General features: G+C 39.5%; 1 protein-coding gene across 2 annotated transcripts in view; it reads right to left on the bottom strand.

The window, feature by feature from the left end:
• Positions 1 to 386: 386 nt before the first annotated feature.
• The window catches only part of UBE2H (ubiquitin conjugating enzyme E2 H), a 96,992-nt gene continuing 70,423 nt past the window's right edge, over positions 387 to 26,955 (bottom strand). The window contains exons 4-7 of one of the 2 annotated variants that reach the window (XM_020874659.2): positions 23,894 to 23,933; positions 22,512 to 22,564; positions 6,040 to 6,168; positions 387 to 1,767 (exon numbers count right to left, since the gene is read on the bottom strand). In XM_020874659.2, coding sequence (XP_020730318.1) covers positions 1,643 to 1,767; positions 6,040 to 6,168; positions 22,512 to 22,564; positions 23,894 to 23,933 — 347 coding nt within the window. In that variant the 3' untranslated portion in view covers positions 387 to 1,642. The remainder of the gene's footprint in view (positions 1,768 to 6,039; positions 6,169 to 22,511; positions 22,565 to 23,893; positions 23,934 to 26,955) is intronic. The other variant, XM_070465880.1, reaches the window with a different exon arrangement.

The following is a 26,955-nucleotide window of genomic DNA, read 5'->3' as shown; positions in this document are numbered from 1 at the left end:
CAAAAAGAAAGATTAAATTCTCCCAGTAGGACATTCAAAAATCATCTTTAGAAGATTTTAGGATCGGCTAATTCTGCTATTGTCCTATTGGTTGTGGCAAAAAACAAAAACAAAACTCCACAGAGCTACTGTCTGAAGTTCTCCAAATTCAGCAGGCAACACTCAGATCTGAAAACTCTGCCAGCAACCTGGACACATGGTTAGCTGAGTAAACAGTTGATTAGCAGGCATTGAAACTGTCTAATTTCCTTTTAACATATACAGGAGAGAAAATTCTCTTCCTTCAAAACCTGTTCTACATTGTATTTCTGAATCCTTTCCTCCTATTCAGTCTCACTCTGAAAAAAAATTTTAAAAAATGAAACTGTTTTTCCCAGGAGAGTCACTTTGGGTACAAGAACCCTTATTTGTTCCAATTATTACTCATTATAAATTTAGAATGTGTGTTGGGTCTACAATACCCGTTCCCCATTTCCACAGGCAGATGATGACTCAGGCTGCTGTCAAGAGCGCCAGCAGAAGGAAACACACAGTCAAAACGTGAGTGAGGACCCAGGAGGCACAGTCGCCAGCAGGGTCTTCTTCCCGAGTCTAACGGTCCGCTGAGCGGCTGTCCAAGGGGGAGGCCATCTCTTGGAAGGTGAAGGTTAAATGTGCAACCTAAGCACGATACACACACACGCACACACACCAAAATTAAAAAAAAAAAAAAACCAACCAACCACCAACAACCCAAAACCTCGAAACAAAAACCCCCACGAGCATCCTCAAAGTTAAAGCTCTCAGTCCAGGGCAGCGGTCTCACAGTGGCCAACAGCGCGATGAGGGCGGACTCTGCCGTGTGAGAGGAAGCTTCCTCCCAGTCACTTCTCTCCTCCTGTCCTGTCCTCTCAAAAAATGGTCTGGAATAGAAGTTCTACCCCCAAGAAAAAAGAATCAGATTCAGCAAAACCATTTCCAAAAGGTTCTCCAAAGCAAAAAAAACAAAACACTTGTGGCTGCAGGGCCTGGTAGCAAGAAGGGCAGAAATCTACATATAAAAATGTACTTAAAATCCAAGTCGAAAAAAATCGTTTTACGTTTCAATACTCCAGTGAGTTCCCTGTTTTACACTGTTATTCCACAGAAGCGGGGCCACCTGGGACGCACAGGAAGGAGCAGCTCTAAATGCTCCCACTGCAGGCCTTTCCTCCCCGATTTCTTCCTTTCTGTTTTGAAAAAGCACTATTCTATCTTCATGTCCGAGAGCTGGTTGGTTTTGGTTTGTTTCTTTGGAACCATCAATAAAAGAAGCGACTTTTTCCTGTTATTTTGACTCAGGCCTATCTATCAGAGCGGCTATTCCTTTTTACAGTTCAGTAGCACACAGGCTGACTTGGCCAAATGGACTTATCAATGCATGCATTCGGACCGCATATTGCTACCAAAATGGAATGTGGGAATATGCTATGCACCTCAGGTTGAGAAATGACCAAGAAATCAAGATCTAAAGGGTGATATATAATATATATATATCAATGCTATTATTCATAAAAACCTTGTTTAGTAATAAAAAAAATTGCTTTGTTTAAATATGAATATTATAGTCTGCTTCTCATGGTTAGGAAATAATAGTCTTTCTGAAAAGCAGGTGCTTTTTCTACTACAACTCCATATCCTGGGCCTCGTCTTCCGAAAAGTCAGACATAGAACTCTCCGATGAGCTGTCTCCGGTGCCCTCTTCCTGCTCTTTCAGTGCCTCCTCCGTTGCATATTTCTGGATGTACTCTGCATGGGGGGTGGGGAAGAGAAAACACAGTAAGCAGGCGGGCATGTGCTTCAGTGACCCCCAAAGCTGCCAAGTCCAAGGGAGCTTCACACTCTCCCTGTGCTGCAGGGGTGGGGGGACAGACTGACAAAGATGACAGTTATTATAGTCACTAGGGTATAAGCAAAGGGGGAAACTGCACAGGGAGATGTCTTTGGATGTTATGCATTTTGCCCCCTTGGTAAGAGAGGCAGAGCTGAACACTTGATTTGCAGGGGAACAGAGACGCTGCAACACCACCCTCAAATCTCCTGTGGGCCATCACCTCTCCCGTGGGCATGTATGAGAGAGCTGACCACCCCTGGCATCGGCAGCAAGGCTCAGGACAGCTGGCAGACGTCCAGGCCCCAGTCCTCCAGCTAGGGCGCTCTCCCGCACTCCGTGCTGTCTACTGATATAGCTGCACTCCTCCACACTTGATGAACCAGGGAAATGCAAACCCCACACTTTCTTTTTACTTCCTGTGTTCATAAAACTATTCACTGCTCCCCCCGCCCTCCCCAGACAGAACAGGGCTAATTATGATTTCATAGTCATGTATAAGGAAATCCCCAGTCATTTTTTAGGGTTGCAGTTATGTAATTACAGTCAGCCCAAATCTATTATTTTAGAAGTAGGTTTTAGTCTAAACAGATCCTGCCTGTCAGGTTTTGAAGCAGTAGGTGAAAACAGTCTCTCGATCTGCTCAGGAATGAGCTGCTATCTGGGGACACAGAGAGCCTGAGTGTGACTTCACCACCTACTCATTTATTTACCTGAAGATTTACGCTGTTGTAGCCTAGGCTGAATCTGCTGGTTCAAAAAATGTTAAGAACTGCTGAATAAACAATTAAACTTTTCCTAAAAGCTCCAGCTGCAGATGGTTTTCAAGTAAATAGCCTACGCATAATATGAAAGGACAGGACAGACTCCCACCCAGAAAAACAGATCCTCATGTCCTTCTGCTGGTTGTTCCTCCTCTGGAGTGGTGGCGATGAGAAGAGAAGGTAAATGGGCCAAGTCTGAACGATTTGGTGCAGGGTCAGTGAAAAGTATTTTTTATATTTTCAAAGGATTGTTTAAAAAAAAAAAAGAAAAGAAAAGAAAGGAAAGAAGAGTATGTGACAGAGAGCATATGTGACCAAATCTGGTCCTTAACAGAAAAAGTTTGCAGGCTTCTGACTTACACCCCTGCGGATTCATTACAATGAAATTTTACTCTGAAAACACGATTTCAAAAGCCCCTGGCTAGGTAGGAATCTGCCTTAATTCTTCTTAGTGTGAGAGAAAGTTTACTGAAGTCTTAGAAATTTTATTTTTACTCTCTGATGGGCTGGCTACTTTGTTTCTTTGTAGAAAGAAGTTGCTGCATACTGACATTGCTCTCGAATGCTGTAATTCCACACTCGAGGAGACCATCCTATATTAAGGGCTTACTGGGAGGAGGCTTTTCAGGAGACAGAGAAACGATAAGCAAGGTCACTGAGGAGCAGCAGACACAGAAAAAAGCAGTGAGGGGTAAGTGCCAGCAAAGGGATGTGGGGGGAAGGACTGTGGTCCCGTAGGGGGAGCCAGGAAGGCAGTATCTGCCCTGACCCTTCAGGCAGCTCCTTGAAGCAGCACAGGAGATGCCACCCCAGGGGAAAGGCATAGACAGCTCCGCCCCAAGCACTGGGGAGGAGGAAGTGGCTGGGATGTTGAGACACATTCAGACAGAACAAAGTTTGTTTTCTTTCTTTTAAAAAATCTGAAGCAAACAAGGCAAAAGGTACAGGTTTTGCTACAGTTGGATAGTGGGTACATAGTTAAGTTATTCTGCTTTTCTGCATGGTTGAAAACTCTTCCTGACCAACTAAGGAAGCAGATACAGTTGGGTATCTGAAACTCTTTAGAAAGCTCCAGTGGAGTCCCATCCTACAGACAGTTCACTATCTACAAGATAAAACAGCACCAACTAACTATGAATCATGAGCATGGTAAGAAAGGTTACACTTAACTACACTGACACTGAAGCAGTAAGGGGTGAATTAGCTTCCTAATGGGTAGGTGGAGTGGGGTGGTGAAGGGAGAGACCGAACCGAAGTCTGGGACGGGAAAAGGTCTCAGAAAGGCAAGGGGTAAAAATACCACAGCTGCAGGGAGGAAAATGGGTCTTGAGAAAAACCCAAATGATTAAGGAGAGAGGGGGTCACAGATTTAGCAGAAGAGGGGAAAAGAAGCTAACTCCATGAGTTTAAGGGAAGGAACTGAGAAGTTTGAAAGTTAAGGGAAATAAACAGCAGGACTTCTAAAGGAGTCCACAGAAGCAAATGAAGTCTTTTGACATGGGGAGACCTCTGGTGGGGAACCAGGAGGAGGAGGAAGACTAACAATGCTAAGAGGAAGGGGATAAATGGAGAACAAGATCATGTTGGTGGGGGGACTGGGTCTGAGAAATAAGACAGGATCTCCTATTTCCTGTAGGAGGAACCAGAAAAGATGGGTATATATATATATATATATATATAATATATATAAAGGTACATTCATATATCTTTAAATATATATAGATTATATATATACACATACCTTTAAATATATATATATATAAAGGTACAGTAGGAAGCTGGGGTGTGCTCAGGTCTGGTAGTCATGATCTTCTCAGGTTACTAAGAAACACAAAGTGAAACTAATGTTTTGGATCTAGAGCCCCCTAAGCTGGAGCTTGCTGCTCGAAGATAAAAATGGAGGTTAGGTTCCTGTAGCAGATATGTACTAAAACAGGAAAAGTGCTAAATAGAGAGGCATAATGACTATAAGAACTATAGAAATATGCTCTGCATAGAGATATCTGTGGGTTGCAGACACTAAGTGATTCTTATGTCAAAGTAATATAGTCTTGTAACAGAATTTTATCTGATTGAAAATGAAATACATGTTTTCTTGAAATATATGTTTCTTTGGCTATGTCAATATTCTGGCTACATAAATTAGATATTAATTGGCAAAGCACTTGAGACCTAGGTAAGTTAATTAGAGTAGATTTATCTGTATTTTATTTCAACAAAAAGTACCAAATACCCTAAGAGACTAGGGAAGAATGAGAAAATGAAGGAAAACTACTGTTCAACAAATAGCCCCAGATGACCCCATCTGTCTCATACTTTCACATTTGAGAGTGAAGACCTCTGCATTTCTGGGCTCTCATAAATTATTTCTACTGCCATCTCTTGCAAATGTACTCGGAGGGGCGGGCCACTTTGCAGAAGCTCCTATTCTGAGCAGCTCTGCAGATGAACAAGTCAAGCTAAAACCTGGGTAAATACCAATGACCGCCATTTGTTAAGAAGAGCCTATTTTCCTGGACTTTGAATGCCTCTCCTTTCTTGTAGAACTTTATGTATCTAGACCTTCCACTATGACAGTTCTCAAATATCTACAGAGGTAAAAGAATGTGATAAATGCCAGTAACCCTGTGTGTAGCTTTAGCGGCTCTTTCACAACCCCACTTTCATTTTAATGAGATTCATATCCCATTCGCATGTACCCTTAAGAATGGGAAAATAGGATTTTAAATCTTAAAGGATAAGCTAACTAGCGCTACTACCATTTGCACATATCTCAGCTTCAATAGCACATTTTCAAGTTTTACGTAGCACCACAGCACTGGGACAAATACCTGCAGCAGAAGAGGAAAGTACCTTAGATGTAAACTTAACCAATGCAAGCAAGTCAGTATGGGAACAAGAAAAGAGTTCTTGGGTAGTTGGGTAATTTTTATTCAATGGGTAAAATGATATAATAAAAAAAAATTTAATGATGAATTCAGTAATTATTCCCCAAATCTCAAAGTTATCTGGTGTCCTGAAAGGCCAAGATGATTTCATTTATTTTAAAAATGTGAGATTATGCCTTTCAATTAATACTTTACTCTCAAGTAAATTTTCTAAATTACAAGAGGAAGCAAGTGAAGGCAAAAGTTCTTTCTGATAGGGGGTCACAGGGATTTCTGGCAGGGTTATGTCTGCTACTACCCAACTAGTAAGTCTCCATTTCCTCATCCTTTGTTTTTTTGCTTTTTCCTCTTTTTTGTTGAAACCTTCAGCTTTCTAAAGGTGTCTCTGGAAGCTACAGAGGTTAGTGAGCTCTGTGCCAGCCCAGAGCTGTCTCTTTTTAGGCCTGAGAAAAATTACGAGTAACTAAGAAGGGTTTTTAATGATCAACACCTAACAGACTTAAGTTCTTTTGTCTCCAGGCTAAGCTATTTGCCTTACCTTTAATTTTCTGCTTGTATTCTTCTGGTCGATGGAGGTACATAGCTGCAGCGTCACCGTTGAGAGGATCTATGGGGTTGGGATAGGCCAACAACTGGGGCAGGAAGGACTCAAATATATTGGTAAGATCTGAAAAACAAACAGAAGTATGTCATGTGCGGCAAGGATGTCAAGTTCACCTAAAATTCATTTGACTTCAGTAGTCAAAGCTTCTTACCTTCCAACATATTTAACTACATGGATATTTTTCCATAAAACTGTGGTCCATTACATGTGACTTATATTACATATTCGTTTCAACACCAATTTTAAAATGTAATTTTAATTTGAAGAAACAGATAAAGGTACACTTGATATTCTCTATGAAAGGCAACTGTCCCAATGGTAATTCACTCCACTCTGTAAACTGTGAATTCAGAAATACTACAAGGTTTATTAAAACTTGTACCCCAACACTGTATAAGCACTCTACATTCTTACAAAGTGAGCAGTTAATTTCTTAGCATCGACATTTTCTATGATTTTGGAAATTCCCATTCTAAAAAGTATTCAAGCACCAGGTCTTTTGAGAACTGAATGCAATTTTATGGCTTTGACACTTAATTCAATTCTCCTTCTAATGGAGGTAAATATAATCAGCTTTTAAATTATTCTGGGCAATGAGGGTAGGAAACTATATGGACCATTTAAAATCACAAACCATCGTTAAGACAGATAAGTATCAACTTACTCCTTTTATTAATACTCATTTAAATAAACATTATTAACGCCCTTCCTGCCAGATTCAGCATAAGGTGCTGGGTGTACACAGATGACATCTACATACACAGCAAAAACAAAACCCTGCAGTTACCCAGGGTTTTATGAAGGAAGTAGGCCTTGAAAACCTCTGAACACAGCCACGTAACTTCAGAGATGCTCTAACTTCCATCCTATTTGTTGCTCAGTTAGCAGACAGTGAACTGTGGAACCTTAGTGCTTCCATCTCTCTGCCCACTCTAAGTTACTCACCATGTTTTATAAAGAACATTTCTGTTTCTGGAGGGAATGCTGAAGAATAGTAGCATAGGAACTACTTTTCAATTTATTCTGCTCTTTTCACGGATTGTGTTTTAGAGTGGGTGTTCTCACACAGTATTATAAATGAATGTTCTGTCAAGCCACATCACTTTAGTGATTCCCAGCCGGGAAGATTTTGGCCCCCGCCCGCCCGGTGGCCACTCAGCAACGAGAGGAATTTCTGGTTGTCACAACCGGGTGGGGGAAGAAGTAAGGGAGGCTGGGGTGCCATTAGCATCCAGTGGACAGAAGCCGGGGACGCTGCTAAAACATCTTACAATACGGTGCACAGGACAGCCCTCCACGATAATTATCTGGGAGCAAAATGTCAACAGTGAAACACCCTGGTCTAGATAAAAGGGGTCAGCAAACTTTTGTAAAGGGCCAGAGCAAATACTAATTTAGGCTTGGTGGGCCACACTTGGTTGGTCACAGCTACTTAACACTCAGCTCTGCCATGCAGCACAAAAGAAGCCATAGATAACTGATAAACAAATGGGTGTGTGCCAATAAACCTTTACATACAAAATCAGGCAGCCAACCTTTGCTGTAGAAAAATCCTACAAGAAGCAGATTGCCCTTATCACTATAAGGTTAAAAAACTGAGCATTCAAAAAACTCTATGACATCATGGATGGACCTGAATGGCATGTTAAGTGGAACAATTCAGACAAAGAAATCCTGTATGGTCTCACGTGTGGAATCTTAAAAAAAAAAAGAAGAAACAAATAGTTAACAGACTGGTGGCTGCCAGAGATAGTGGATGTGAGGTGGGCAAAACAGGTGAAAGCGTGTCAAAAGGTACACATTTTCAGCTATAAAATAAATATTAAGTCCTGGGAATGTAATGTATAGCATGGTGACTATAGTTAATAATACTGTATTGCATATTTGAAAGTTGCTAAGAGAGCAGATGGTGATTGCAGCCATGAAATTAAAAGACACTCCTCAGAAGGAAAGTTATGACCAACCTAGATAGCATATTAAAAAGCAGAGACATTACTTTGCCAACAAAGGTCTGTCTAGTCAAGGCTATGGTTTTTCCAGTGGTCATGTATGGATATGAGAGTTGGATTGTGAAGAAAGCTGAGTGCCAAAGAATTGATGCTTTTGAACTGTGGTGTTGGAGAAGACTCTTGAGAGTCCCTTGGACTACAAGGAGATCCAACCAGTCCATCCTAAAGGAGATCAGTCCTGGGTGTTCATTGGAAGGACTGATACTGAAGCTGAAACTCCAATACTTTGGCTACCTCATGCAAACAGTTGACTCATTGGAAAAGACCCTGATGCTGGGAGGGATTGGGAGCAGGAGGAGAAGGGGACGACAGAAGATAAGACGGCTGGATGGCATCACCGACTTGATGGACATGAGTTTGAGTAAACTCTGCGAGTTGGTGATGGACAGGGAGGCCTGGCGTGCTGCGGTTCATGGGGTCGCAAAGAGTCAAGACACGACTGAGCAACTGAACTGAACTGAAGAGAGTAGATCTTAGAAGTTCTCATCACAAGTAAAAAAAAAAGTTTTCATTTAGTATGTAAGGTGGCAGACATTAACTAGGCTAATGCAGTGATCATTTCTCCAACATGTATAAAAACATCAAATACACGTATGTCTGAAATCATGTCATATGTCAATTATACTTCAATAAAACAAGAAATAGAAAAACAAAACAAAGTCTATAACTGCACTATTCAGTAGAACTTTCTGCAATGATGACAATGTTCTGTATCTGCTACTAATATGGTAGCCACTAGAAACGTGGCTACTAAGCATGTGAAATATAGCTGGTTTGACTGTGAGGATTGAATTTTTCATTTTATTTAATGCTCCTTAATTTAAATAACTGCATGTGGCTAGTAGATCCCATATTGGACAACTCAGGTCTGGAGAGTGATCTATGGAGAGTCCCACGATGGCCAAGTGTATTAGTCACACAGTTGTGTCCAACTCTTTGAGACCCTATAGACAGTAGCCCGCCAGTCTCCTCTGTCCATGGAATTCTCCAGGCAAGAATTTTGGAGTGGGTAGCCATTCATCCCCTTCTCCAGGGCATCTTCCCAACCCAGGGATTGAACCTGGGGTCTCCTGCACTGCAGGCGGATTCTCTACCATCTGAGCCACCAGGGACCCCAGCACAGTCCTATTCTCATGAACAGACACTGACGCAGAGCAGGTTTACCTTCAACCCCAAGTTAGGGACTCAGTATTACTGATGAGGCTAACTTTCCAAAGACCACATTACAGTAAAATTCTCACATACCAGAAAACAAATGTGGATATCCTTAACCAAAAAAGAAAACAAAAATGATCCAAGATAGCCCCAACCGTCCAGCAGGATTTTTCACTGCTGTTTTATTTTTTTTAAAGGAAGCAACATATTTAACAAACCAATAATTATTGATGGTATGAAATCATTGGAAACTATTTGTAAAGCTAAGGGACAGAGAAAAACGCTTATGTTCTATTGCTGAATAGATAAAGTCTGTAGAATATTATGTTCTCTAGGGTTACAATGATGTATACAGTATAATGGATAAGAACATTTTTAAAGTTATGTCAAAGCAACAGGCTTGTAATTTCTACTTTTCACATTTCAAATAACACTTTACTTTTTTTTTTTAACCTTTAAAAATAGCCATTTGCCTATAAGTATGTACTTTCTACTTTTGCATATGTTTGAAACATTTAATAAAACATGACAAGTCTGAAAAAAATTTTCTTTTCCTCTCTTTATCCTTTAGTGGGTGGGTTATCAAGGCAATGGTAGAAAATGTTAAAAGGTAAGCAAATTAAGGGACTTCGCTGGTAGCTCAGCTGGTAAAGAATCCACCTGCAGTGCAGGAGACCCCGGTTCGATTCCTGGAATGGGAAGATCCCCTGGAGACGGGATAGGCTGCCCACTCCAGTATTCATGGGCTTCCCTGGTGGCTCAGATGGTAAAGAATCTGCCTGCAATGCAGGAGACCTGGGTTCCACCCCTGGGTTGGGAAGATCCCCTGGACTAGGCTTCCCAGGTGGCGCTTGTGGTAAAGAACCCACCTGCCAATGCAGGTAGACATGAGAAACACGAGTTTGATCCCTGGGTCAGGAAGATCCCCTGGAGGGAGGGCACCCACTCCAGTATTCTTGTCTGGAGAATCCCATTGACAGGAGTCAGGCAGGCTGCAGCCCATAGGGTCACACAGAGAGGAACACAACGGAAGTGACTTAGCACACAAGCAAATGGAGAAAAAAACAAGGGGAGTGAGCTCCGAGTTTTACAGCTTAAACATGATCCCAGCACAGAGAAGAGTTACAATGACACTAATGATAGTAACAGTAACAGTACTGGCAGCAAGAATTTACACTTACACAGCCCTTACTACAAGCCAGGCCCTGTAAACACTTTTACATACACACTCTTCCGTTTCACTACAGCCAATGAGGTAGGCACATTATCATCTCCATTTTACATACAGGGGAAATGAGGCAGAGAGAGGGGTTAGGTGTCCATGGGACTGGGTTTCAAACCTGGGTTTTTGCACTCTGCTGCTTCTGTTAGTGGATTAAAGGAATGCTGTTCCCAACCATGATGGCACAAGCTCCCTACATCTCTGGCCATCCCTCTCCCCGACAGTTTTCTTTCTCGTATGTTCAAGGCCAACAGGATGGTCTCTAAGCAGAGAATGTTCAGGTGTTTCTTCAGGTAGCCCAACCCCAGGAAGGAGCCCACGGCCATTCACAGATACACACACATAGTAAACTGGGGGCCTCTCCTGCCACATGAGCATTCCAGGCGCTGCCCCAGAAGATTAACAGCTGAATGTTCCCATCAAACGGAAAAAAACAAAAAAAAACACAAAAACTTGAAGATTTTACTCTTTGTAAGTTCAAAAGTGTTTTAGGACTTGAGAAATATTGCAGACGACATGTCTCATAACTAGGTGCTTCATGTGTTCCAGGAGAAGACTTTATACCCTTCCCCACTACTTTTAAGTTTTTCAAGCTATCAATAGATGGCTTTGCCTATGTATTTCCTCCGAACAAATAAAGGAACCCTCAATTATTGCTTTTTCCTTCTTGTGTCTGTTGTCTTCCTACAGTAATATACTTTTGATCCATTTTACAAAGGTGCTTAGTCACATCTCTAAAAACAGAAGAACAGAAAAAGAAAAGTATGCAGCCCAGTTTTGGGTGAAGATGGCAGCTTTTGAAGGCCAAGATGCTGTGGCCATGGCCATTTTAAAGCAGTAAAGTACTCCTGAGAATGGCTGACCACTGAGAGTCCTCCCCAAAGAAACATCTCTCAATCATGCAGATGTGTACAATATCTTCTTTCAAGATAAGTATTTTGGCAGGAGAGACATAAACCATAAACCAAGTATCAAATAAAGATACTCATCTTTGGAAAAATCCATCATAATAATTTTTTTCCCCCTAGAACTGTTAATAATAAAAAACTTTGATCAGTTCCAAAGTCTTTTAAAAAACACTAACCTTTCACTTTTTGAAAGGGAGACAGCCAGACACGGATCACCCAATCTAGAGATTACAATCAGCTGACTCCATTACTGGATGCCTTAATTTTTAAAGCAAGTCCCAAGATCCCTGAGAAGTATGGTTTATGATGAGCAAACAGCTTTCCTTTTCCCTTGAACTAAATCAGCACTTAACAAAATGCAGTCCATTAGGACTGAGTCTTCAGCCTGATCTTACAGTATTAATGTTAACAATATTACAACAATCATAGTTCAGTTCTGTTGTTCAGCCGCTTAGTCATGTCTAACTCTTTGTGACCCCATGGACCGCAGCACACCAGGCTTCCCTGTCCTTCACTATCTCCAGGAGTTTGCTCAAATTCATGTCCATTGAGTTGATGCAAGAATACTGGAGTGGGTAGCCATTCTCTTTTCCAGGGGATCTTCCCCATCCAGGGACTGAACCTGGGTCTCCTGTATTACAGGCAGATTCTTTACCTTCTGAGCCACCAGGGAAGCGACATAGCTCAGTTTAGGCACATAAACTAATGGTTTATATCTATATTTAATTATTTAATTATAAGCAAGAGAGTTCCAGAAAAACATCTACTTCTGCTTTATTGACTACACCAAAGCCTTTGACTATGTGGATTACAACAAACTGTGGAAAATTCTTCAAGAGATGGGAATACCAGCCCACCTGATCTGCCTCCTGAGAAATCTGTTTGCAGGCCAAGAAGCAATGTTAGACCTGGACATGGAACAGCAGACTGGTTCCAAATAGGGAAAGGAGTACATCAAGGTTGTATATTGTTACCCTGCTTATTTAACTTATATGCAGAGTACATCATTAGAAATGCCAGGTGGGATGAAGCACAAGCTGGAATCAAGACTGCAGGGAGAAGTATCAATGACCTCAGATATGCAAATAACATCACCCTTACGGCAGAAAGTGAAAAAGAACCAAAGAGCCTCCTGATTAGAGTGAAAGAGAGCAAAACAGCTGGCTTAAAACTCAACATTCAGAAAACTAAGATCGTGGCATCTGGTCCCATCATTTCATGGCAAATAGATGGGGAAACAATGGGAACAGTGACAGACTTTATTTTCTTGGGCTCCAAAATCACTGTAGATCGTGACTGCAGCCATGAAATTAAAAGATGCTTGCTCCTTGGAAGAAAAGCTATGACCAACCTAGACAGTATATTAAAAAGCAGAGACATTACTTTGCCAACAAAGGTCCATCTAGTCAAAGCTATGGTTTTTCCAGTAGTCATGTATGGATGTGAGAGTTGGACTATAAAGAAAGCTGAGAATTGATGGTTTTGAACTGTGGTGTTGGAGAAGACTCTTGAGAGTCCCTTGGACTACAAGGAGATCCAACCAGTCCATCCTAAAGGAAATCAATCCTGAATATTCATTGCAAGGACTGATGTTGAAGCTGAAACTCCAATACTTTGGCCATCTGATGCGGAAAACTGACTCATTTGAAAAGACCCTAATGTTGGGAAAGGTTGAAGGCAGGAGGAGAAGGGGATGACAGAGGATGAGATGGTTGGATGGTATCACCAACTTGAAGGACAGACTTGAGTTTGAGCAAGCTCTGGGAGTTGGTGATCAACAGGGAAGCCTGGCGTGCTGCAGTCCATGGGGTTGCAAAGAGTCAGACATGACCGAGTGACTGAATTAATAAAAACACTCAAATCATACTGATCTCTCACCAAAAGTAGCAGTTACCCAACTCGGTCTAGAGCAATGGTTCTTCAGCAAGTCTGGGTCCTGGATGTTCATCCATTAGAATTACCCATGGAGTTTTTCCTACGTACCCTAGGGATTCTGATTTAGGATTGGTTGGCATCAGCATGTGTATGATATGTGTATAGAAATGCACCACCTACCCTACCCTCAACGACCAAATAAAAAGAGTTATGTGCTGGTGGGTTCTTTAGCTCAAGAAAATGTTTAGGTCTTGGCAGTTGAGCTGTTGCAGAGGCTCTAATTTAGGGGCCCTCCCTGACCCTTTCATGTTTTTTTTCCTGCACACTGCTATCACCATCACTTCCTCCAAGTGGGAGCATTCCAAACTATAAGTAGGAAATGCAAGTCTCTTCCTCTCTGCATCTCAATTTCTTCATCTGCAAAAAGAGAAGTATAATACTGCAATTCCTTACAAGATATATACATCTCTAAAAATGATTGTAAAATAGTCTTTGAACTGCACCAAAGGACTAGACTAAAATATTAATACAAATATGCAATCTTCTCAGAAGAAATTTCAGTTACCTGTATCCCTCAAGTGATATGTATTAAAAATTAAAATGAATTATACGCACAAAAATGTACCAATTCTCAAAGTAAAGCCACTCTATTCCAGGTGACTCACAAAAAGATGGGTATGTTGCTTAAGGGAGAAGACACATAGGAGAGGATGAATCACGTATCTCATGTTTTATTCTTGACTGTTTATGAACCAGTGACCGAAAGTTATTTCTTCTTCCTCTATTTCCCTTGAACATTAAAATGGAAACTTTTGTAAAGCATGCTGCTATCTTCAGGTTAAAACCTTGTGGACGCCAAAGCTTTACGTGGTCAGCCCCACCAGGAACCACAATTACAAAGCAGGCAGTCCTCTTAGAGACCTAAACGTCATACTCTTCGTTTGTTTTTCATATTTAACATCCAAAATACTGTGACTCAGAAAATATCACCATTGGACGGCACAGTCATGGACAGGTACCACCAACCATAAGAGCCCTCCTCCATTCTCCAATGCCACATCTCATGCCCTCTTTTCTCACCATCCTTCAGATGCCCAAGGCCCTGGGTTCCTTCTTATTAAAGCTAAACAACCAACATACAGAAAAACGTGTTTGGAAAGACATCAGCCACCTGCACAGCAATGTGAATTCTGTGGTCTTTGTATTAATATAAAGAGTGTATTTTACACTCTTATTCCAGAAAGTTCATCATCTCACAATTTTAAAGAAATTAAGTCTATGCTAATAACTACCAAACCAGTCTTTTACATTTCTGGTCTTAAACTCGACATGGCCTAAAATTATTTCCCTAAATATTCCTTTCTCCTAACACCTATATTGACTGCTCCAAACCTCTGGAAGGACCTTGGTTAGGCTTTCCTCCTTTATTCCATGTACTCAGTCAATTTTCCAGACTCACTATTTACCTTAGTGAAATGCCTCTAATTTCTCTTCTATTTCCCCTGGTGTGTAACTATATCAAGTCCAATATATCTTGCTGGCTGCACCACACAGTTTTGGGATCTTAATTCCCTTATCAGGGATTGAACCCGGGGCCATGGCAGTGAAAGCGCCAAGTCTTAATCACTAGACCCCCAGGGAAGTCTCCCAGTCTATCTTTCTAGATCTGCATCAGGACAACCATCTCTGGCTTCAACCTTCCAGTCTCTAAACGCTAGCCTTTGGAACCAGAGAACATGTCCTTAAAACAATCACTCAGGTTATTTCCCATCAAGAGCAAGTTCCTCTCGTTTTTCCTACAGTACTTTGTATTCCAGAAGCATGTTATCCAAACAAACTTATATTTTACTGACCCTCTCCCTCCAAGAGAAGGACCCCTGGTTTCCCAAGCTGAGAGTCACTGAGTTAGCCATGACTCCCTAAGGTGTTCAACTGTTTTGTAATTCAATAGGAAGCAGGGCTAAAAGAAGAGTAAAAAAGGAAAAGTACCGTACCCCTTACAATCAGAGAGGTCAAAAGATGGGCAAAAGCCACAGGCAGTAGATTCCAGTGGCTTAGGACTCTTGACTCTGTGACCTCCTCTTTCCATGGCTTCAGGCCATTATAGCTGAAGCTGATGGCTAAATAAGTTGAGATCACCGGGGAATTAAAGCTATGTTATCCTTAATTTGCCAGAGAAAATCAGCAGCTGACCTTTTAAAATCCCACTGATTGACTCTGCTCATCTTATGAAGAATTAATTCAACATATTGCTAAGTAAGCTATGGGTTTAATTTACAGTTATACGTTCAAAATAAAGCCAACCATAAAATTCCATTTTGCTTACTCAAGTTTTTTTTTTTGGGGGGGGGTAGGTGGGTGGTATCTGTATGTATAAAAACACACTAACATACATGTAGTCAGTGTTTGTAAGATTGAAACAAGGCAAATACAATTTCCAGGTTTCCTCAGGTTATTTAAGAATTAGGGGTTAATTAATAGAGCTTTACTTTTCTACTCCTGTCAGCTCCTAAGAAGCTGTACCACTAATGACAGTTTTGAGTTTTTTTAAACTTTAATTTTCTCCTGCTTACAGTCTGTGAATACTAAAGCCAATCAGGAGGAATGTCCTCAGATAGGTAGGAGGACTTGAAAAAAGAAGTGGCTCTGAGATGAAATATTCTCTAACTAACATGAATCTAACTTAATAGGGAAAGCCTATTTCTATAGCTATTTGAGGGCACATATGTGGCAAGCTGAAGTAGATTACTACAAAGACTTGCTGTGGTACTGTGATATAGAACCAGCTGGCCACAAGGCTTGTACTTAGTTTACCAAATGCTAACATGCTATAATGGAATAATATATCTGGCACACCAAAATGCTAGATGACATACTCAAGAATGTATCCAATCACTTTACTGAGAGGGTCTTCTGTGTGGATAAAATATAGGAAAGGTATGAACTCATTAGATTTATGTTCTCGTGTTAGACCATGAAAATGAAAGTCGCTCAGTCATGTCTGACTCTCTGCAACCCCATGGACTGCAGCCCACCAGGCTCCTCTGTCCATGGAATTCTCCAGGCCAGAATACTGGAGTGGGTAGTTGTTCCCTTCTCCTGGGAATCTTCCCAAATCAGGATCTCCTGCACTGCAGGCAGATTCTTTACCAGCTGAGCTACCAGGGAAGCCCATGTTAGTCCATGGGGATATTTGAAAGACAAAATAAGGTCTCATGCATGCAAAAAAGCAACTCTTCCCTCCTCACATCTTCTAGACAGAATTAGTAGGAATTGGTAATAATTAGTAAACACTTGAAGAATTTTTGCAATATTCACAATATACTTAATCTCACTACTGAAAGCATTACACTTTTTTAAGTATTCCAAGCTAAAAATAAGTATTCCTATCATATGTGGGAAAGAGCAATGTCAAAGATATAGGGTGCTAATTAAAACCTGGAGGAATACCAGATACATTCTGCCAAGTGTCAGATCACCAGGTCACTGATCAGAGGTGTAGTTTTATAACATGGAATGTTTTAAAGCATTCCGCCATCTTAGAAAATCATCTTTCATCCACTGCCTAATTGCATCTCCCTCCCAATAATGTCTTTAAAACTGTGGAGATCTGCAGAATGAAATGAATGCTACTACACAGATCAGAAGGAATAAGAGAGACCCTTGTTCAACAAAAACATTCCCCTTGTTGTCATATCAATCTCAAAACACTTTCCACCTTACCTAGGTGTTCTTTAGAGGTCATTCATCCTAGTTTAAACCTGGCATGACCCTGCTTACCTTAAAAGATTGCAAGCTAAAACATGGTAATAGGATTTGTTATTAGCCTTCTAGAAATGAGGGCAGTTAATGTATAATTAGCTAGTTGGATATTCTTACAGTCATACTAAAACTCATTATTAAAGTTTTAAATTACTAGGCAATAATTTAGTTTGTCTTTAATCTCAGAAAAGAACAAGATAACTTCATGGAATTATAAGATAAGTGGCCATGGGTGGGGAAAAATTTTACCTAGACACAGTGATCACAAGCAAACAAAGAGAGAACAAATCTATAAAGTCACAATCACTTTCTTTGCAGTTATAGCCCCGAACAAAGAAGAACATGGCTGTGGCTATCTTTCAGGACCATAGCCTGGTTCATGTCCCATGATCCACAAAGCCTGGACTACTCCATGGTTCTAATGCTGACCATCAGCATATGTGAATGTGATGTTTTTAATGAATTTCTGCTAAGTTGTTCAACCCAAGGTGGCTCCATTTTTCTGTGCATAGCTAATTAAACTCTTGGGCCACAGGCCAACACCAAATCTAAATATCTACAAGCACACAAAGGAGGTGGATCATGAAGCTAGCACTACAGAAACCATCAAATCCCAAACTCCAGCATATTTTGTTATCTGTTGCAGCTGACATCTCTCCCTTGGTCTGAGAAACAAACTGCTCTACCTGGCCTCAGTCTAGGAGACTCATAATGAAATCCAGCTGCTCCAAAAAGCAGGATGACATTTGTGATTCTAACATGGATCAATACTGAGCTCTCAAGCCTGTTCAAACAGTAGTTGTTGGTGAGTCAATCATCCATGCAGACAGATAAATGATATCTTATCTCTACAACTACACTAAAACGTCTAGAAACATACCGAGCAAAACTAAATCAGCCTAAAGCATTATTGTAAGATAAAGTTACCCTCAGGTACAATCTGAATTGTTTGGAAAGATTCACAGACTACCTGATTGAAAACAGGGGTGTAATAACAATGTACGTCCAATATGGAAAGGCTTAAATTCACTTAGCAGCTTAAAGTCATTAAGTTATAGCATAGTACTATTAAGCAAATTTATGACTTAAAATTTTTCTAAATGCCTAGTAAAAGAAGCATTGTTTCTTCTGCCTAATTCTAATCTCAAAGTCCCTGAAGTACTCCTTTCATCATTGTAGTCAACTTCATTTGTCTGTTACTGACCCTCCAAATGACTCCAGGTGAAGTAATTTCCCAAATGTTTTTGGGAAATGATTTTTCTCACCAGCAAAATAAGAGGAGTATCCAGTCCATTGGCTAGCAACCTTAAGGGTGAAAATAAAATTAACTGCACAATTTTATAAGAAAATTCTCTTCCACATTACTTGTTCACACTTACTTCACAAATAAGTAATTTATCAAGCCAGTCGAGAAATGAGTAAAAGGAAGGCTAGAGACTGAAACATAATTTGCAAGGGTCAGGTATGCACAGCCCAGGAGAGTGAGAGGGAAACTGAAGTTGTGTAATGCAGTGAAGGTACCTGACCTTCCAGGAGTGTGGGTTGAAAATACACTGATGGATAAAATATATTTTGGAGTAAAAAGGAAGACTGGAAAAAACAGAAGAGGAGCTAAGAAAGCTACCTATGGTTTAATGAACTTTCCTTTCACCAGTCTTTAAAATTACAGTTGTTTTTGAAACTGAAATACAGATTCCCTTGGCTGAATTCTAAGTTTTCCAAGCTTTTATCACTGCTGCCTGGAAGAGCAGAAAGGGATGTAAAAAAAAGATGCTATCATACAGGAAGCCAAAATGAATCAATCTTGTGATGGCATCTGCTACTTTCCTTTTGATGTTGTAAAGAGTGACAAGAGTAACTCCAAACCCAACGGATAACTTCATATTGATGACAAGCAGCATCTTTACAAAATTAACCATATTACCTACTATAATTCATTCTCTGGTAAAGTAAAACATAAAATTTGAAATTACTGGGTAAGTCAACTACAGCTATACCGATTTTGAGCTTCTGAATGAACAAACTGCATGCACACTGGGTAAAGGAAAAGGAGGAGGAGAACAGAGGCGATGAGTCAATGGGCTGCCAGATATCAATTTTCTTTTACAGGGTTGCAGGTGGTAGTGATGGTGGTAGAGGAATAAAGGGCTAAATTTGCTACAAACACAAATACTGTTTATTATCAGGTAATGATGAGTATAAATCTGAAATTTCAACTAGGAATTGCCATTACAATAAAAATATGTATACATACTGCACAGTACATACCCGGGGCAAAGTTAATTGCAGGAAATTTCACAAGTACCTCCCTGCTCCTTACCATATTATATAGTAGAGGTGCTTAGACAAGTTTTGGTTACCAAGCTAAGCCTCTTGCTTTTCAGTTGAATATACACATTAACTTGCCAACTTTCTCCTATTAATTATTTCATATTAGATTAGATTTTTTTGTCCTTTGAACTAGAATTCAAGAATCACAGCAGGAAACTGAGTGATTCAAAATTTACCGATTATGAACTAACCTTCAATGCCAGAGGGTTTAGCAGTTTCTAATAAAAATTCAGTTTAGATCTCAAGATCAGATAAGCCTAAAAGAAACTTCAAGGTCACCTGAACCAATCCTTTCTACCAGTACTTTTATTAAATATATAAATTGTAGTTAACCTGCTCCTAATAAGACTTTTCATAGAAGAAATGCTGAGTTTTCTTGAGGAATAGTTTGGATTTGAGAAAAATGTCAAAACAATGCTCCCATGATGAGTATAATCTTGACTGCACTCTAAAAACATTTCCTTCCTGGTTTTCTGCACTTACCTGTGTGCTCATGTTCTTGTATTACGGAACACTCAAAGGTAGCTCATACACATGTAATTGGGAAATCAAAATTCACTTTGATCAATGTGGTTTAATTCTTGTTATTAAGTGCTTTGCAAGGTAATACAAGAACATATTCTAAAATTTTTATAGATGTGATGAAACCTTAGTCATCTTGGCCTTATGCTTGAAAGTTTATTATTAACCTCATATATTATGACTGGTGGTGGGAATGTAACATGGTACTATTTTGGAAAATAGTTCCTCAAATGGTTAAACAAAATTACCATATCGCCCTAGGTACATACCCAAGAGAAAGGAAAACATGTCCACATAGATTATGTATGGACAAATATTTATAGAGGCATTATTCATAATAGCTAAAGGGCATAAACAACTAAAATATCTATCATCTGACAAATAAAAATGGTATCTGTACTGTAGAACATCACTTGGTCATAAAAAGGAATGAAATACTGATACATGCTACAACATAGATGAATCCTGAAAACACTGTAAGAAGTGAAAAAGCCAATCACAAAACATCACATATTATATTAATATAATTCCATTTATAAGAAATGTCCAGAACAAGCAAATCTATACAGACAACAAGTAGGTTAGCTGTTGCCTAGGGCTGCGGGAGGGGCTGGGAGATGAACGGGTGATAGCTAAAGGGTACAGGATTGTCTTTTGAAGTGACAGAAATAGTCTATGATAAAAATGTGGCAATGGTGTAGTGAATAATTGTGAATATACTAAAAACTATCAAATTATACACTTTAAATGTGTGTATTTTATGTATGTGAGTTAAAGTTCAATAAAACAGTCATTTAAAAAAATCTGTTCTGAGATGTGAAATGCTTGAGAATCAGTGAACCTCTCCCTCAAAGCTCCTCTGGTCAATAGTAAAAGAATTAGTCAAACTGAAGTCCAATTTACTTTATTGTAACTGGAACCAGCTTGCATTATTTAGTTATGTACATTTCTAAAATGTGAATGCAGTTTAAGACAACACATCATTACATCAGATATTCCAGGCAGCCTGCCACGAGACATTTTTACCAAAAAAAACCATCTTGAAAGGAATTCATTTAATAAACCTCAGAGTATACGTTCTTTCCTGTTGCCTCATCTCCTTATAAGCTGCCGTTTCCCTAAACTCTCATGTTAAACAGTACTGGGGGTGGTTAAGTCACTTATTAATTCAACAAATATTTGAACCCTCACTGTACACGAGGTACTGCTTTTGGCACTTGTACCTATGTACACACACACACACACACACACACACGAGACACAGTCTCTGGTCCTGTGGAGCCTACAATCTGACAGAACAAGATGAACAATAAACAAATTTTAAGGTTTTTAAAATAGAGGGTGGACGTTATTTTAGATGAAGTGGCCAGGAAAGGAGGCTTCTCTAAGGAAGCATGTTTGAGATGAGAAAAGAAGGTGCCAACCACACAGACATCAGGGAGGACAACTCTAGGCAGAGGAAGTTATTTCTGAACGAATCGGGAGGAGGGAGAAAGAAGGATTAATTGCGCTGCTGCTGACCAATCTCTGTGGCTCTTATCACCAGGTCAGTGCAAGGTGACTCGCAGATGGAGGCTGGAATAAGGGGGTCTCGTGAACCTTCAGACCACCAGAAGGTCTCATGACAAGAGGCAGCCGTCTCTGCTTAACCCCTGCCTGATGTGATCTTTCCCTCTCTGCACCTCTCAGCAAGTGTTTGCTGTCTGGACCATTCATTCTTACAAACACACTGGTGCGAGGCACCATGCTAGGCATGCCAGGACTTAAAAGACCAATCGGATGGGTGCCCTGGCAGCCCTTAGGGCAGCAAATAATCCAGTATCACAGACAATGTAGGGACAGACAACAAACACTAAGTAGAAAGCAAAAGCCACCCCCACCCCCACAAAAAAAAAGAGCTGTAAAACTGAGCCATGTCCAGAGATTACTTCCAGCTGGAGCATCAGGGGATGCTAATGAAGTGGGGGCATGAGAACAGGGAGACTCTGGGAAGCCTGAGAACTTGGACATGTGGGGAGAACACACAGACTGATTTGTTTTATCCCTAATTAACTTTAAATATATTTTAAAATATTTTTAGCTCCCCAACCAAGTTACAAGCTCAAGGAAATAAGACCTGATTCTCTCTCTCTGTGACCTCAATCTATGTGTAGACTCACTGTAAGAGATGTCAGTTTCAGCAATGAAGGTAAGGCTAAATGATTCTTTGCTTCATAACAAAGTTTTGATTTTTGAAACAGATGATCTCCCAAACCTCCTAATTACATCATTTCATTTCAAAGGGACATTCCTAAGAGTTTTTCCAAAACTAAAAGGCATTACAGATAAACATGTATACAATGTGCTTCAGAATAACACACATATGTTTGTTTGTGTGTCTGCATATGTGTATCAGTATACCTTCATTTCAGAATCTTAAAGATTATTTCAAACTTTCACCACTAAACCAAAGTCTGTACTCATGAGAAAATGTGTTTTTTCACTGATTAAACTTTCCCACCAGGCCTTCAAACTCCCTTCACATTCCCAACAAAACATCTTAAACCAGAGAAGAAAATCCAAACAACATTTTTTTAGGCAGTGTCTCAGTATCTCTAAAAAATATTCCATGGCCAAACTCACCATAGAGAGCTGTCCAAGTTTGATTAATTACATCTAGACACACAGTTCCTGACCTGAAACAGATGGAAAGAATGGCATTAAAAGAAAACAAAAATCAGAAAGTTAGTTGCATGTATCAGGCAACTAATTTTATCATCAGAAATATTTTTAATAGATCATTGAGAAAAAAAAAAAAAAAGACAAGACTCCAAAGAATCACAATTGGTAAAAACACAATGAGGAGCAGAATATACACAGAGTCTTAAGTGTCTCTTTGCAGACTGAAAGGGAAAACCAGTAACTATACGATGGAGAACCCAGGCAACACCCTAACTGGGTGATGAGAATTAACTCTGTAATCAGGGCAGACAGACCTGTGTGCCTCCAAATGGAATACCCTGGGGAGGACACAATCTCACCTTTTGGTTTTCTGGTCTTAAGAGCATACTCTGAACCTAATGATAAGGGAAAATCAGACAATCCCAAATTGAGGGATAGTCTATGAAGTAACTGGTCTTTATTCTTCCAAAATGTCCATTCTGTACAAATCTGAGGAACGGTTTCAAGATGGAACTACTTTAAAGAAAAGAAACATGCCAACTAAATGCAGTAGATGATACTAAACTGGATCCTTTAATGAATGAAAAAAGTGCTAAAAAGTACATTACCAGAAAATGGCAGTAGATGGAAAAGTACTGCATTAATATTCATATTCCTGAATCCTATGACTGTATTGCAGTTACATAAGAGATCATCCTTATTAGGATGACTGACAGTTTCAAAAGATAATGTGGCATGATATACACACACACACACACATATACATACAACCTCTCAGAGTTCAGAATACTTCATATGTACACACGTGTGTATATATGTAATATCAAAATTTAATGCTATGAGAAGGAAAAACTGTGGGACAAATAGTATTCTAAATTGCCCTAGGAGTACAAAATAGGAGGCACTTTAGCACATTTTAAAATACCACTAAGAATATATTGGAAAGAAAGGGGTAATTGTGATTCATTAATTGTTTGCTTTACTCTCAAGAACTGAGAAATTTTAGGGGCTGAAAGTAATACACTCTGTACACTGAAGACCTATCTCTGAACTGTGTCTATACAAAGAGATGGAGATGTGGAATAGTACAAATGTTAGCTGGATACCAAGGGAAATGAAGGACTCGTTAGTGACAATGGAAAAAACCAAGTAGTCCAATAGTAGCCTTTGAACTAAGCGGTTTAGAATATCGTATTCTTGGATTCTATAGTGTCAGTGACCTTTCTTACAGTCCTATCTGTTGATAAAATCCAAAAAGATAATTGACACTTTTTTTTTTAATACATAAACTGTAATCAAGAGAGTTGCTGCTAAGATTTAAACATTTAAAAATAGTTACTTACGCTTCATCAATGTTGGGATGGAAAATTTTATTCATGAATCCTGTAGAGAGAGATGTTAATTAACAGCAAAAAGTATCCAGAGAACAATGAAAGTATTTCAGTATTGGAAATAATCTCAGTATCAGGATAGCTCATTACTTTCAATCTTAGATCTTGGGTTACTGATTAGATGATATTCTCCTGACAGTGTCAATTACTTAAACTATATCAGCGTTCTATTAATCAAATGGGCAAACTTTGAGAGCAATGAAGCTTCTAATAATCATTAGATTATTAGAATAATCTAATGAAGCATCTAATAATCATTACAAGAATTACTTTGAGTTATGACTGTACTTGCCAAGAAAATTTATAGTATTAAATGGTTTATAACTAGTGCTATGATAAAAGTTAAGAAAGCTACTCTGACTTCCCTCCTCCAAAGTTTTATTGTTCAATTTCTAAATGTGGAGGTTCTGCATTTGAACTTCTCCTTCTGAAGCTCAGTTACTGGCATCATTGTGCTACACTGTGTGCGGAACATGAATGAAGCTGTTGAAACACTGAAGGAGTACTGCTTCCAAACCACAAAGGATTTCATAAAAACAGTGACCAAAATATTTCCTTTAACTTTAGTCTACTCATTCCAGGAAACCCAGTTTTGATTAAAATTGGGGCAACCAAGAAATTGAGCAAGGTGTTTAAAAAAATTCTGTAAGATGGTTCTACCTATCGGGGATTCAAGTTTTTTGATTTATTCCTAGAAAAACAAGCAGGTACAGACTTTTAAACAAATGTATTGGTATTTAACTTTGAAAAGAAATTATTTCCTAACACAAAACCAGTGATTTAATCAGTTTGTATACAAGCAAATGACAGTCCTCTAAAGCAGAGATCCACTGTCAAAGCTGTCATTTTGTCATCTTTACCGCCTAACTTCCTTTTAAGACTTCCTTATTCAGTTCCCTAGTTTCAATAAATTGTTTTATTAAGGTGAGCATCGCCATGTTCCAATCCCACCCTCCCTCTCACCCCCATACCTCCACATTCACCTCTTTCATTCATTCAAAATATATTTGTTCAACATCTGTGTATCAGGCAATGTGCTTATTTAGCGTACAAAACCAAACAAAGACAGTACACTATTCTTGAGGAGGTCATGAGACAGGAGCAATGGGACAGGAGACATGAAGAATAAATGGAAGATGCATAAAGAGGTGACAGGGAAGCATGCATGAGGAGAGGGAGATTTCAGGAAAGAGGCAGACACGTGGCACCAAAGGAGGATTCTCAAGGATGAGGAGTGACAGAGGTCAGCTCCAAAAATCTAAGAAATTTCTCTAGACTTAGAAAATGGAGATTAGACTATATGAAGTCCCAGGCATTCCAAACCTTAGTTGCTCAAGCCACTCCAAGTACTAATCATGCTTCTGATTTTTGTTCTTTAATCTTTGGTGTTAAAGCTTAATGCTTTATCTACCTACTATTAACAAAGTCCATGCAATCTTTAAATTACTCTGATGCAAAAGGATTTGTGTCTAATTACTATGTCATATTAATTTTTCATTAAAGATGTCTCAAAGTATAGATTCACAAGGTCTGTGTTTATAAGGAGATTGTAGTAAACCAATGGAAACATTTATGCCTTAATGTTAAGAGAAGAGAAGGCAGGATAGAAATTCTACCTAACCTTAGAAAATTACTAATACATGTGTACAACAAGACCTGTGGGGATACCTGTTGCTGTAGTGTTTATAAAAACCAAGAACTAAGTTCAACCCCCTCACCAAGGGACTGGAGAGATGTTGCACATCCTTGTACTGGGAGTCCTATGCAGCTGAGGTAGTGAACTAGGTCAGTATGTATCAATTAGTATAGAGCCAAGGCTGAGGGGAAACAAAAAAACTGCAGGATGATATATATATGCATCATGACACCATTCAGATAAATAAAAACAAAGCAACACTGCTTATTCTCTACGGTAACAACAAGAGAAAACTGTACTGGACCAGCATATACCACATTTACAAGAGTATTATTTTAGAGGGTGCAGGGTCAAGGTCATGGTGGGAATGGGGAACAGAATGGGGAATAGTGATTAACGATGAATTTAATTTACAGAACTGTACTCCTTTAAAAAAGAGATGGTGCTTGCTTTGGCAGCACATATACTAAAAAGAGATAGTGTGCTTACATATTATTTGCTCTTTTTTTTTTTAAGTGTGCACATAGATAGAAAACTGGAAACAAAAATGTACAAATATTAACAGTGCTTAGTTCTCAGTGGTGAGGATATTTTCTCCACAAGTTCTAGTGAGGTGGATGAACCCAGAGCCTGTGACACAGAGTGAATAAGTCAGAAAGAGAACAAATATATTAACACATATATATGAAATCTAGAAAAGTGGTACTGATGAACCTATTAGTAGAGCAGGAATAGACACACAGACATAGAGAATAGCACATGTCCTTGTGCTAACAGAATGTCCTTGTGGACACAGCAGAGGGTAGAAAAGGGTGGGACAAATTGGGACAGTAAAACAGTCAGCTAATGGGAAGCTGCTGGATTGCACAGGGAACTTAACCAGGTACTTTCTTGACAAACTAGAGGGTGGGGATGGGATGGGGAGTGGGAGGGAGACTCAAACGGGAAGGGACATATGCACATTTATGGCTAATTCCTAATGGCACAAACCAACACAGCACCGTAAAGCAATTATCCTCCAAATAAAACAAAAAAAAGAAAAATACCTCCACCTCTGTACTAGAAGTAGGATTGCACCAATGGAAATGGGCTAGAAGGAATGAACCCTCAGAAAACTAAATAAAGCATCACCGTATGATCCAGGAATCCCACTCCTGGTTTATACCCAGACAAAACTATTAATTCAAAAAGACACATGCACCCCTATGTTCACAGCAGCACTATTCACAACAGTCAAGATATGGAAACAATCTAAATGTCTACTGACAGATGAAGGGATAAAGAAGATGTGGTATATATACACAATGGAATACTACTTAGTCATAAAAAAAGAACAAAACAATGCCATTTGTAGCAACACACATGCAACTAGAGATTA

This window comes from Odocoileus virginianus, chromosome 1, assembly GCF_023699985.2.
Source record: "Odocoileus virginianus isolate 20LAN1187 ecotype Illinois chromosome 1, Ovbor_1.2, whole genome shotgun sequence".
Lineage (NCBI taxonomy): Eukaryota > Metazoa > Chordata > Mammalia > Artiodactyla > Cervidae > Odocoileus > Odocoileus virginianus.
The sequence above is the reverse complement of the archived record's forward strand: the minus strand, read 5'-3'. Positions and strand labels throughout refer to the sequence as shown.